This window comes from Medicago truncatula, chromosome 4, assembly GCF_003473485.1.
Source record: "Medicago truncatula cultivar Jemalong A17 chromosome 4, MtrunA17r5.0-ANR, whole genome shotgun sequence".
NCBI classification, from domain to species: domain Eukaryota; kingdom Viridiplantae; phylum Streptophyta; class Magnoliopsida; order Fabales; family Fabaceae; genus Medicago; species Medicago truncatula.
The window spans coordinates 49,355,265-49,369,578 of record NC_053045.1 but is presented as its reverse complement, the minus strand read 5'-3'; the positions used below and the strand labels follow the sequence as shown (position 1 = coordinate 49,369,578).

Sequence of the window (14,314 nt, the reverse complement as noted above, 5' to 3'; positions counted from 1 at the left end):
TAACTAAAATCCAATGCTAAACGTCCATTGAAAACAAAAATGGAGTTAATAATAGATAGCGGTAGAGATATTGATGAATGATGAGAAATATCTTTGCAATTTCTTTCAAAATATCAGGATTAAATTTTCACCACATAGACTGTTAATGTGTATTGTTAAGTGTTCAAGTGTTCTCTGGTCCTCGTATTAGTAGTTTGTTGAGTCGAATATCGAGTTCATAATGTTTAAGGATTTGGTTGTTGAAAAAAAAAAAAAAAAAAACTATATTCATAAAATATCCCAAAGGGTCATTGTTTCGGAATAATCCCAGACCCAATCCCTATAGACTTCACTACAAGGGCACAGGTTAGGACGCTGCGCCGTCAATGGACCAAATCATATCCCTCTAGTAGCCAATCACTGCATGATCATCGTCAGTGATCCACTAATTTGCTTTGATAATCTCTCAGTAATGCAATGAGAAAGGTAGACAATCAAATATAATAAATCCATCATTCTACTCGACGTCACAATGTTTGCAGATGCATCACCAACTCCGACCGTTATCTCTGATCCACTCCGTATCGGTAACTAATCAATTTTGTCTCTTAACATAAAATGTTAACCTTCAAATATACATGTTGATTTTCTTAATTGGTTCAATAAATTACAAAATGGAGGCCAAAATAAACATATTCTATACATGCTTGATGCTTCTACTTTCCAAACGGAAATGAGGAACAAGTGTAATGTTCCCTCATGTTCCATTCCACAACAACTCTTTATTGATATTAACATTTATATACATTAATTATCAGTACACATTAGCAAATAAAACCTCAATTATATGTTACATATTCTACCGGACATCTATAGTAATGTAGTGGTTAGCTCAGTTTTTAGAGCCTAAATTATTTTCCAACACAGTTGGAATCATCATTGTCAAAGACATTGTAGTATAGGGAAGTAATTTTTCCATCAAACTTGGAAACTACTTGATGAGTTGATAGTCCACAATAACGTTTCCCAAGACGAGCGATAAAGATATCTACAATCTTCTTGAACATGGAATCTTCTTGTATTAATGGTTGCTCTACAAACTCAACCAGTGGCATCCATTTTGCTGCATCAATTTCAAGATCATCCACAGTGATCGTAGATGATAGTGGTTTTAGCATGCAGATGAAGAACAAATCTGATTTCTCAAAAGCCACATTGTGTACATGCCTAGAATTTATCATCAAGTTCATCAGAATTAATAACTACATTGTATAAATGTATATTCACAGAATCAATGGTAACTATTTCAAATTTATTTCATTCAAAATTATGTAAATTTCTTGATGACATGATTGGTGTTACCTGAATGCTATGACTTCGATAAACTCTGTGTCTATCTGCAACATCAAAAGAAAGTCTTCATTTTAAGCAATCGAAACCTATCATGCAACCTTATGAATAAGTTCAATATAAGGCTTTTTAATTTAATTTACATCAAAACTTAAGATTATCTCAAAGTTAAATCAATCTTACCCCAGTTTCTTCCTTCACTTCTCTTACAGCTCCTGTATAAATCTCCTCTGCCTGAGATTATTCGCACAAGCGATGAATTCAAGTTGCAACATAATAACATTACGTAAGTGGAAACACAGTTCAACACTATCTCTAGTTTAGCTTATGTTAACTGGACCGTAGTATTTAAACATAAATTGTAATATATAAACCATAAGATTGAATAAAAAAAGTTTTGCAGTCACAGACATAAGCACAATTGACTGAACAACGTGATCAAATATATCATGTGTTATCTGTTTGTGCTTTTCACATCTGTTTACCATTAAATAAGGGTTTCTATTCCAACGGTTTTCTATTTGGTTTATTGAGCATTTAGGAAAGTTAAGTGAAGCATACATACCTCATGAATGAATCCAGTTGGTATTTTCCAAAGGCCAAGAGTTGCAGGAGAACAGTGTTTCTCTTGTACCACAAGCACCTTTACAGATTTATTAGAAGAAATTATACAAAAATTAGTGCTTGCATGAATCAAATTAGATAAAAACTGTTTAGAAATCATGTAGAAGAAGTGCAAACAAATTTGAAACAGTTCCTGGCAAAGCTTTTTCAGAATATCATTATTGACAGAAGAAAGAACAATACTTCATTATTTTGATTGATGACAAATCCTCCAATTCCGACTTGATGTGATGCATTTGCTGGAAGCATGCAAGGTCCTTCCGGAATCCAGTAAGTTAACATCACATATCCTGGCTCTGCATGGTGGTATTGAAAACCTTCCTGAGACCAAAATGAGTCTAGTTACCTCATAGATTCAGTAACACTTCAACTAGCGAAAACAAAATTTTAACTAAATAAAGAGTAAAGACTGAAAAATTTCCTACAAAATTTGATCAAATTTGCTAGTCATTTTGTGAATGTTTCTTTGAGTTAATTTCATCAACTTCAAAGTAAACTTTGAGAGATATTGAACTTTTTCGCCAACGTGCGGCCTTTGTGCTTTACAAACATTGTTGAAAAGTATGGTAGAACCCAACAAATAGAAGAATAAATTGAAATTGAAATTAATAGAATGAAAAAACTTGATACACGACCATAGGATACACTTTATATAGTGATCCTAAGACAACTAATATAACCAACTTGCAACCAATCATAACTAACTTGTAATTACATTAAACAATATATTTAACAAATTCTAACAAATATCATTGTGTGATTTAGGTGTGACATTTTTACTTAATGAAAATTAACGGTAAATAATTTCATTAGTAGAAATTTAGGAAGTTAAATTACCTTGACAGCAACTGGAACAAGATCAGATTGCTCTATAGGCAGCTTAAGCCAAATTCCCTTCTTTCCCTGCAAAACCTCATAATGTTAGGTTTACAATAATGCTGGATGGTGCTTTCACAAGGATAATGCACATGGATAGATGATTTTACCATTCTTTTCCAGTGAGAAAGAGATAAACAAAGCATAGATGCAAAGGCATATGGATTATGTGGTAACCTATTTGGATCAATGAGAATCCCTCCATACTCATCATCAAAGGCATCAAGTATAAGATTTCTGTAATACAAGCTTGAAGTTGATCCATTAATACAATGAGAACTTGTTTCTGATGCAAAATCATCTGAAAAAATCACAGCTTTATCTGCCAAATAAGTGTCATCTGAGGCACTACAAGTCTTAAGAAACAACCCTGAAATTAAAGATGATAAACTATTAAACCCATGTTCCACATTCTCTTTAACATTTTAGTTGGAAAAAAAAAAAAAAAAACACCAATTAAGTTCAAATATCAGCTCAAAAAATCCTCGATTAGACTTTACTTACCTCGAGGTCAAACTCCGGATTATCAGGGTCGTTTCCTGAGAACCGGAGTGTTAAAGACAAAAATAAGTACTAAATTAACCATGAGATTTTATGCAAAAACACACACAAATTAAAAAGCTTATATGAGAATCTAATTAGCTTTTTAGTTACCTCTGCGGCACTTGAACTTAGGAGAGTATCTAACTCCAAATTTGTGCCTAAAACTTGTGAACAAAGTGGAAGAAAATTTTCCAACTTCAAATGTGGACAAAGAATTGGAAGAGAGAGATTTCACCTCCATCTTGATCACTGACACTATTTACCACAATTTCAGTCTCCAATGAGAGATCACAATACTATGTGAGGGGAAACTATAAAGCAGAGAATCTTCACTAAAATCAAGGCAACCTTAGCATGTATCGAACTATACTTGACTAAAGAAACATCATGGTCATGTCATGTGATTCATGATTTTTTAGTGTAGTATATGCGTTTCATATATATCATATTATGCTTTTGAGTTAAAAATCTAGATAATCCAATTAGGCACAAACAAGACCATATGTGATAATGCTATTTGACACGTAGGGACAAGTGATATTAAATCACGAGTAGTGGCAAAACTTGGCTTGTTGGAAAGTTATAAACTAGTGGTTCAAAATGGGCGATGAGTGGTCATGACAAAAAATCATCCGGAAGATACTTGTAAAAAAAATCCAAAATAGAAAGTTGCGTAAACATATTATAATAATTATGGCATATCATAAAATAAATGAAGAAAACGAGGGAAGTTATTTACAAGAAATAATATTTTTTTTTCTACCAAAAAAACAAGAAATAATAATTTTTAGAAGAGGATTGTAAACTTGTAATAGCAATGGGGATATTATTATTTATTGGATTATCACGTTACATGCACAAAATTTTCAGCACCGTTTAACCTAAATCTCCATCGACTTGTCGGTTTTGAGGTGTATTTTTATGTTTATGTTGTTGTTGATAAGAGATTTGTGGATTGGTTGAAGATTTGTGCCTACTTGATGTTGTTCGGTTTCATAAACCCGAAAGGGTATGTTCCTGTTAACTCAAAAAGGTTTATTTGGTTACTAACGTATTGGACTCATGCTTCGATTGGAGTTCTAACATGTTTGATTGAAACTATTGTGGTTGGTGGTCTGGCCTCTTCATTTCTCTCTTGATTGAAAATATTGTGATTGAAACTACTGTTGAGATCCGCAGGAGTTAAGATGTCATGGCTGCCTCCACTTTGGTACCTACTCATGTGTCTCAGTCTTTTGCGGTTGTTTGGATTGTTAATGCTCGATCAATAGAGCTCTTTTGCTTTCTGCTTTGTTCAGGGAGCTGTTGGCACGTGGATTTTGTTACCGTGTTGGCGGTCGATCCATACGCTATGTATGAATCCCTAACTGTTCTTTACATACGTTCACTTTTCATCTTTGTTGTAACTTGGTTTCGAGCTCATATGTGGGTTCGCTGGGTTGCGCTCGTATGATGATTATTTGTTATGAATGGTTAGAGTTGATCCACTTGGTCTGATATATCACGACGTATTTCCGTTTAGGTTGTACCTGAGTCAGGTCTAATACCCCAAGTCTCTGTATCTCGTTCTTTTTATTTATATATTTTATCTTTTGTCTAAAAAAAAAGAGTTCTTCCTTTTGAGCTGAATTTATCTATAGAAATTTGTTAGAGATTGAATATGTAGGATTCAAATCTCTTACCACTTGAACAAACCATTGTTGGATAAATTTTTTTTTTTTTTAACTACAACAAGTTTAACTCATTTCATCCTCTCAATAATGGGGTTATGATCGTTTCATCATCTTATTAGCTTTCCTATTATTCTTGAAACGATTTTAACTCATTTCCATTAGTAAAGATAAAGTACTTTTTTACTTCAATAAGTTTACCTCATTTCATTAATAATAAGAATATTAATACAAACGACTACATCATTAATAATAAGAATATTAATACAAACGACTACATCAGTGAAAATATGAAAATTAGTTAGAATTCTACTCTTCACCTTGCATATTTTGTTCGCGCCATGCAGCCGTTCCAAATTTACTCTTGCGCTAGTTAAGTAACGCATGTAAAACTATGCGCTAGTTAACTAACGCTACGTCACTTAACTTGTGTAAGTGTAAAACACTGTGTGAGTTAACTCACGCATCATGTTAACACATGCGCGTGTTAACTCACGCTCTACTGATATATCAGTACAACAATAAATGTTGTACTGATATGCATTGAATGCAAATTGTGTCTGTAACCTTAAGATGCTCGTAATTGAACTGAATTACGCCTGTATAACAAGATTATTGGATAATACGACACAATCGATCAAAATTACACAAAAACATCATTTTTTTCACAATCACATAATCACACATAACGATCCAAAACGGTCCAAATTACACAAATTCGCCGGTAATGACTCGTAATCACTTAAACACACTTAATGACACGTAAACGATCCAAATTACACAAATTTGTCCATAAATTTATAAAATTACATAATCTCACATAAACGCTCAAATTACATAAACACAAATTCATTAAAATTCAACAATATGGACACAAATTCAGAAAACATTACACTATTACACTTAAATAATGATTACACTTCAGCGGATCGGACAAAAAGATACAAAGTGTTATTCAAGAGTGGTTTCCTCACTATTGCATCTTGTGTAATAGACGTATTTATGCTCCACCAACTTCGAAATCAAGAACTGCAACTCCATCATGTCACCTCTTTCCCCCTTGTGCCATCTTGTTCGCAAATTGTACACTTGCTTGATAGTTGTCACACTTTCTTTGTTATTTTGCTTCAAATTGGTGAGAATATTCTGAGGCACCATCAAGCTCTTTGTCATTTCGATAAATTTTTTCTTCTCCTCCACACTAAGTCTACCCGCAATAAGGTGTGCTTGTAACTTTTCCTTCAAGTCATGGTTGTGCATTCCACAAAGCATTGCAAGCCACCAATCATTTGTATCTTTATCAAAAAAAACCTTTCAACCTAAACGGACAATTACATTTCCTTGAGCCGATGCCTTCAAGGTTCATTTTCTTCCTTGTCTTAGGTGGCTTGTATATCCCACTCCTTCCACATTGCATCGTCAAGTACGGCCTTTTTAAAACGGATTTATTTATACAAACATCAAATCCGGCCTTTACCCCTTGTTGACGAACCTAAGCAAGTAACTCTTCTCGCTCTCTCCATCTTGCATTTGTTGTAAAAAAATGAGGCGGTGTCGCGAGCTTCACAGACAACACCGATAGGTACCGATTTAGGTTCTTCAATTTTACCAATTCGAGCTTGAATTGGAATTTGGACTTTAAACGGTTTCAAATTAACAGTTGGTTTGACATCGCCGGAACCTTCACTGGAAGCTTCATTTTTGGCCGATTTCGGTTCAACGTCATCACCCGTGACATTGTCAACCATCTCACTATATATCTATTGAATAAAAAAATTTACAAAGGAAGAATAAATAAATTACTTGTGGAACAAGCTAACCAAGAACAAAAGTGGCGCAAAACACAGGACTGCACAGTGGCGTGACTTAATTCACGCAACACTTTAACACTTGTGTCACGCAGCCTTTACCACTTGCGCAAGTTAACTTGCGCACCTAGCCCTATTGCCTACGAAAACCAAACGAACCAAGCACAAAAACCAGCAAAATGAGATGAGTTTTTATGATACAATACCTGATATTTGGTGCTTGATGAGCGTAGAAACTTGCGTCCTAACGATTTGTAATGATTTGGGATGAGGATTTTGACCCAAAAAATCGCACTTTTTGGGTTTTTGAAGGTGGAGGGAAAGAAAATGGTGCTTGGAGTTTGGACTGATGGGTTTTGTATGTAAACAGTAACATTGCGTCACTTAACTTGCACTGCATGAGTTAAGATGCGCGGCGTTACTTAAGGTGCACAAGGGTATATTAGGCATGGCTGCATGGCGCGAGCAAAATGTGCAGGGTGGAGAACAATATTCAACTAAATATAGATATGATCAACTTTACTAACTCGTGAGCAATCTTATTGACCGTGTCGCAGGAGTGAAAAGTATTACCATCCTCATATGTTGTTGTTGTTATTAGTTTTCTTCCTAGGTATCCTCCTAACACATTTAAGAGTTGTTTCTTGGTAATTTCACAGTGTCCACCAATTACGGATGAAGTTCATAACCATATCCCTAAAAAAAAGTCCATAGCCATAAATTTAAGGGGGCGTTTTAAGTTCCTGGGAATGTAAGATGGGAACTATTTATTCCAATATTTGGTACACATGCATACAAAAAGGTTCCAAGAAATTAATTATATCCGGTAATTATTTTTAACTATATTATCCCATATTTTATTCCCAACAGAAAGGATGGGAATGACTTATTCCAAGCAGTTAACATCCATTAATATCTCAAAAGTTCATTTCTACCCCTTGTAACCGCATGGCATCCCACATTTCTACTTATGTGTCACGTTTTCTTTTTGTCTTTACATAGGTTTTGCTACAAATTACACACTTGTAATACTCAAGGTGGATATTCAATTAGAACTTAACAAAACTCATGTGATTCTGATTGTATCAGTAACAGTACATAGACATGGATGAATTGGTGTATGATAAATTAAAATTATCAAATTTGTTAGTTTCACTACAAGAAACTTGACCTCTAGTGACGGGCAAAAACCGTCACTAAAGGCTATTTGATTAAAACAGCATAATCAAATAAAAAGAAAATTTTGTATGCACAATTGCCCAAACTGTGAGGATGAATCATGGACTACTAGTAACTCGTGAGGATTTTGAGAATGGATGCCTAACTATGACTTAGGTGAATAACCAAAAACTTAGCAAAGACATATGTTCGAGGTGTAGAAGCCCTTTCTATTGTCATCATGAAAGAGTTTGATATTTTTAGTATATGCCTTAATTACTTGCTTCTAAAACTTATGGTTGTTTAAGTTTCAACTTGTGCACCAACTAAATGTGTCTTGATATAACAGTATGACTTTGTTTTCTTTTCTGGTTATGAGCAAAAATAACCCTAGTATTTCAAAATTCAATAAGCAATAAGTAAAATCTGATCAATAATTGTTTCATCCAGAAACCAAACTTTAGTGGTTCCGAATGATTCGTCATTAACTAGAGTTCATTAATCACTTGAGTTCAATCGTTGGTTATAAATAGTAGCGGTCTAGTAACAAACCTTGCTCACTAAGAACATACAAATTAAATGATGCACAAATCTTTTTATATCTTAAAATGGTATTTATGAGTTTCATTTAACATTAACAATTGTACTATCAACTTTGGTACATTTTACTTCAATAGAAAACACAATAAATTAAGTACATACATTACATTAATGGACACAAAAATTATTTTAGCGGAAGCTGAATGAATTCATGATCTCATCTAGACCTTCTGATATCAGTTTCCAAAGAACCAGAATTACGTCCACCATTTAAATTCCAATCATTGGTAGAACCAAAAGCCAACCTAAGTCAACTCATTCTCATCTTGGATTCTCTAGAGCTTTACCACGAAGTTAGTTGTTTAGTCACACACAGTGGAACTTTTAAAATAATCTAATTCATGGAGAGAGATCTAAGAGGTGCTAAAATCCAGTTATCCTGATGTTATCACAATTCTCAATTATCCTAGTGTTAACACAATTCTACCAAAATCCAGTTCAAAAACACATGCACATAAACTGATTTCAAAATTCTACCAAAATCAAGTTCAAAAACACATACAAATAATCTGAATACAAAATTTTTCCCAAAATCCAGTTCAAAAACACACGCACGTAAACTGATTCCAAAATTCTACCAAAATCCAGTTCAAAAACACATACACATGAACTCCCAAAATCTAATTCAAAAACACATCTACGTATACTAATTTCAAGAATAACAACACTATACCTAATTACCACATTCATATCAAGAATTAAAACAAAGAGAACGAAAATTACTCACAGCGATTGAAAATGATCCAGAGCGAGTTCGAAGATCGGCGGTCCGGCGGTCGATGAAGGCGACGATTGAGATCGATACAGTTTGAACAAAATCGATACAGATTGAGATCGATTTAGTTTGTGAGCTTGAGAACGATTAAGAGCAAAATCGATTTGAAGATCTCTAAATCGATTTGAACAAAATATGAACAACAAAATCGATTTGAAAATCGATACAGTAGGGAATCGATTTAGAGCTTGTTTGAGAAGATTGTTGAGGTGAGATTGATGAGGTTTGTGAGGTTTGACATCAATGGAGTTTGTGAGGTTTGAGATCAATGGAGTTTGTGAGGTTTGAGATAGATGAAGAAAAAGCGATTTTGAGGTTGTGAGATTTGAGATTGATGAGCGTGTGAATGGTACGGTACGTGTTTGTGAAAAAAAATTCCACTCTATTTGTAAGAAATATAACAATAATAATTATATAATAATATAATAGAAATAATAAAATAAATAAAATGGTTTTAGTGACAGTTTTTCATATGTCCGTTGGTAAAAACTACCCCACTTTAGAAAATGGCCGTAGGGACAGGGCACTTTTCTTGTAGTGTTTGATTATTCGATGCTTTGCAAAAGAAATAAAAAAAGAGAAAATTGAGGAGACATACGTTTTACATAGTAGGGATATTTTAATAAATTATATCACGGCTTTAAAAAAGAATTTCCAGGAATTCAAATCATCAAACAAACACTTTTATCAAACTTTTTTAGGAATAAAATTTTCACTCTAACATTCCTAGGAAAGTTAATTATGGGAATACATTTTCATTTCATGTAACAAACACACCTAACGGATCTGAGTCGGGATGCACCTATTTAATTTATGAGTTTTGTTAACGAGTGTCTCCAGGACATTTTTTAAGGATTCCAAATATAGAAAATATTCTTTAAAAAAGTCACAAGTTACAAATTACAATGCATTGATTAAACAATTTTTTATAAAAATTTACTATTAATGGTTCTTAAAGAGTGCTCCTAGAGCACTCGTTAATATTTCCCTTAATTTATTACTAAGGCAACTAAAAGTAGTAACTTTTAATTGAAAATCAACAATTATTTATTAAAAGCTACATATTTAATATAAAAAACACAAATTTCAAGTCAAAGTTACTACTTTAAACTTATTATCATGTGCAAATTTGCACATGATATAAAAACCCTTAAAATAAAGATAGAAATAAAGGTTAGTTTATTACTGGCTAGTGAGAGATCAGGGAACATCTTCACAACAAGAAGGACAAACCCTTCATCAAAATTTGTGACGTTTTTGGTGTGCACCGCGTGGAAAGCAATTTAAGGACAAATGCGATCAGCATTAGCACTTTACAATTTTTTTCACAAATATGTATTAAATATTTCGTAGATTATAATTATAGTGCAAAGTCATTGCATCATTGAGTAGAAATCTCAATTATGTTGGTACTTTTAAAACGGTTATCTATCATTTGTACTGCTCCGTTCCTTTTTAACGGTTACTTTTTAATATTTTACACAAATTAAGACACTCAATAAATGTTACTTTTTCTTATATAATAATTCATACTTTTACTATAATAGTCTTAGTCATTTAATATCTTATTTCATATATTTCTCTCTCCATAATAAATAGCTAAGGGTAATGTTGGTAAAACAACATTTATTGTTGCATTGAACTTTGAAAGTGACAATTAAATAGAAACAAAAATTTCTTCAAAAATGACACTTAAAAAGAAACGGAGAGAGTAATAAATATATTTTTAGTGAGCTTTATTCAGTTAAAATAGACATTAAATTATAATGTATGGGTGAGGTTTAAATACTATATTTCCTAATTATTCACTAAGAACTAAATTTTTAACTACTATACTACTTCTTTCGTTTTATAATATAAGCAAAAAAAAACATTTTCTTTGTCCCAAAATATAAGTAAAAAAGACAAACTTTTATCTTTTTCAAGATTTTTTTGTTTATTCTTATAAAATTAAATGCAAATTACATTCAATTTTTTCTCTCTTTCATTTTTTCATAATCAATAGCCAATAAAAATTGTTTTTACATCTTCCTATAAAACTTTTTTCAAAGAAAACACAAAAAACTATACTCCATATTCTTATGTTTTAGTTTTCTTAATAAGTGTGATTTTTTTTTTGCTTATAATTTGATACGGAGAGAGTATTTGATAAAAAATATATATTCGTTTAGAAAGAAAAAAAAAAAGTTTTGGAAGATTAGATCAAAATCCACACAAGGGAACAAAGATAAGACTCAGTTGCCTTAATTAATTAAATAACTTGCTTGAAAAATTCATTGAGATAAAATCGATGTGAAAGGAAAAATATTGCAGCAAACTATAGCAATAGAATGATGAACTATCCCAATTAAAAAAAATATACTCGGTTCCAAATTATATGTCACTTTGGAAAAAAAAAATTGTCTCAAATTATATGTCGTTTTACAATACCAATGAAATATTAATGTTACTTTTCCTATTATATCCTTAATTATTAATTACTCTCTCTTCTTTCAATTATTTCATTTATCTTTTTCATACCATTTATTAAGGATAATTTTGTAAAATAACTCATAATTTCTCTTCCCCACACAATATTAATTACATTTCTTAATACGTGTGAAATGGTCAAAATGTCATACAATTTGAGACGGAGGGAGTAATCAACAACATTAAGTAAACCGATAATCAAGAAGTTCTAATTCATTACGGATTAATAAAATCAAAATAGTAGAGGCCTAGAGGGGATAATGAAATCCATTCTTTTAGTTAAATCCACACAATTTAGTCAATGTAGAATACCATCTCTTAAAGTCACAACAATATTATAATGAATGGTACGACTCAGAATAAAATTGGATTAATACAGAGTGATAATACCATCCAACATAGGTTTAATTTTGTTGGCAATAAATCACCTTAGTAATAATTTCATAAATTACAATACATAAAGCAATAGGACAAAATTGAGAAATAAACTCGGGATTATTAATTGAAGAGATTAATGAAGGGTTATACTCTAACTAGCAAGCTCATTAGAGTGGCCCTTAACAAGCCAAGGATCAGTAATAATTGTCGATAAGTGTTGTAACTTGTTCCATATTCCACTTCTCTCATGGTCACAATGCCACTACACCAAGTCACATGCAAAGCAACCATGTCAAATTAGTTTTTCCTACAAAAATTGGTTAGTGCTCTGCGGATTTTTTTTCATTACACACCCCTAAAATTCCAAGTGATTACTTTCATTAAAATTAAAATAATAATAATAATGGAAAACTATAAAAAAAATATATTAAAAGATGAAAATCCAATAATTCAAAGTCATCCTAAGTCTGTCTTGGATAGCACATGTTGTTGCTGAGTATTATTTTTCTCGGATTTTTTTTTCTTTCAAAAATGTCCTTGAGATTTTCGGATTTCATAATCCGGAATAGTGTTTTTCTTTGTTATAGGGTGAAAAATGGAGTTACGGAAACTTCAAAAAATAGGAGCGTTACATGATGTTTCCGGATTACATAATCCGGAAACCCCCTAAACACTCTTTTTTAAGGTAAAATAGTTCGGATTATATATAATCCGAACTGTATCAGCACAAATCCTAAACATATTTGTAACATGTATAGTCATTTTAGGAACAATATTAATCTTCCTAACTCTTATCATTTTGTTTTAGGTCATTGTTACATGTTCTTAATCAAAAATCTGGTTTTCGGGCTACTTGATCAGATTGTTCTGAAACTTCCCCAAAAAATCAGAAAAATCTGAAGAAAAAAAATTTGCACTAGTTTTATTTGATTTTTAGAATTTTTTGGTGGTATTTTTATGATTTTATTTGACAGGTTTTTAGCATTTTTTTACTTAGTTTTTTGTTGTTTTTAAAAGCAAAACTCAAAACTACTGAAATGTGAGAGATTCTGATGGCTGATTATACATAAGAATTGTCCGGATTATAAAATCCGAAATAGTAAACATGATTTCAGATTATGAAATCCAAAAACCTCAAGAGCATTTTTGGAAAAAACGCACGGCGCACGAGAATCTTATAGAATGGAAAAAGTAATACTCGTTGTTGCATGTTCTTCAATTGGGCTTTTACTAGAGTCAATGTTGGATCTGAAATTGAGAATGGCTTCTCCCATTGAAAATTGCTCTTTAGACTTCACTATTTGCTCTCAGCTCAGGCACCCACATTTGATGGTCTACAGTAGTGAACTGTAGTTTTAGATCCAAACTTGCACATACAATAAGAAAAAAAACACTCATACGAAAAAGTTAAGTACCGTAGGAGCCTCAACCCCCTAGAAGTTGTTGTAGCCAAGAACACGTATGATGACAATGTTTCTCCAAGTTATTGTTTCATTGTTGTAATATTTCTCCTTCTCTAGATTACATACACCAACATCTGCACGATGCTTTGGCTTGTGAAAATACAACAAATTACCCCTGTAATTCAAAGATTTTGGCAGCTATATTACATTACATATGCATTAAAATGAATCAATTTGATAAGTGGCAGCAATGATCACAAGTTTCATTTTAGAAGACTTGGATAAATATTACTTTATAATAACTTAGAATGAGATTATTCTCATTTACTACTTTATAATAACTTTAGAACATGACACTTTGAGGGTCCTACGACCCTTAACTATCGTAGACAAGTGAACGACAATTAAATGTCGTTGGGATATCGTTGGGCGTAAAATGGTCATTTCAGGTTGCCAAGAGCAAACAATGCTGCCTAAATAGCAAGTTTCTCTCCCATTAGAATGGTATCAGGTCCAGTAAAGGTGCGTTTGTTTGGTTAGATTGTTGGGCTGGTAGAAACAAAACTGGGAATTTCGGTTACCACCCTCCAACCCTCTCTTGCGCCCTATACAATTTTTATATTCTCCCATTTGAATTGAAGTATAATAATATCACAAGAAAGACGGGTTTAAATTATGATC

The 14,314-nt window shown here is 32.4% G+C and overlaps 1 protein-coding gene across 1 annotated transcript; it reads right to left on the bottom strand.

Moving 5' to 3' along the window:
- Positions 1-672: 672 nt before the first annotated feature.
- LOC11409835 (nudix hydrolase 8) lies at positions 673-3,898 on the bottom strand. The gene is made up of 8 exons (XM_003608618.4): positions 3,484-3,898; positions 2,940-3,199; positions 2,791-2,856; positions 2,137-2,274; positions 1,895-1,972; positions 1,513-1,563; positions 1,342-1,376; positions 673-1,206 (listed from the first exon to the last, which is right to left on the bottom strand). The coding sequence occupies exons 1-8, from the start codon at positions 3,611-3,613 to the stop codon at positions 891-893; spliced, it is 1,074 nt and encodes a 357-aa protein (XP_003608666.1). The 5' UTR covers positions 3,614-3,898; the 3' UTR covers positions 673-890.
- Positions 3,899-14,314: the final 10,416 nt, after the last annotated feature.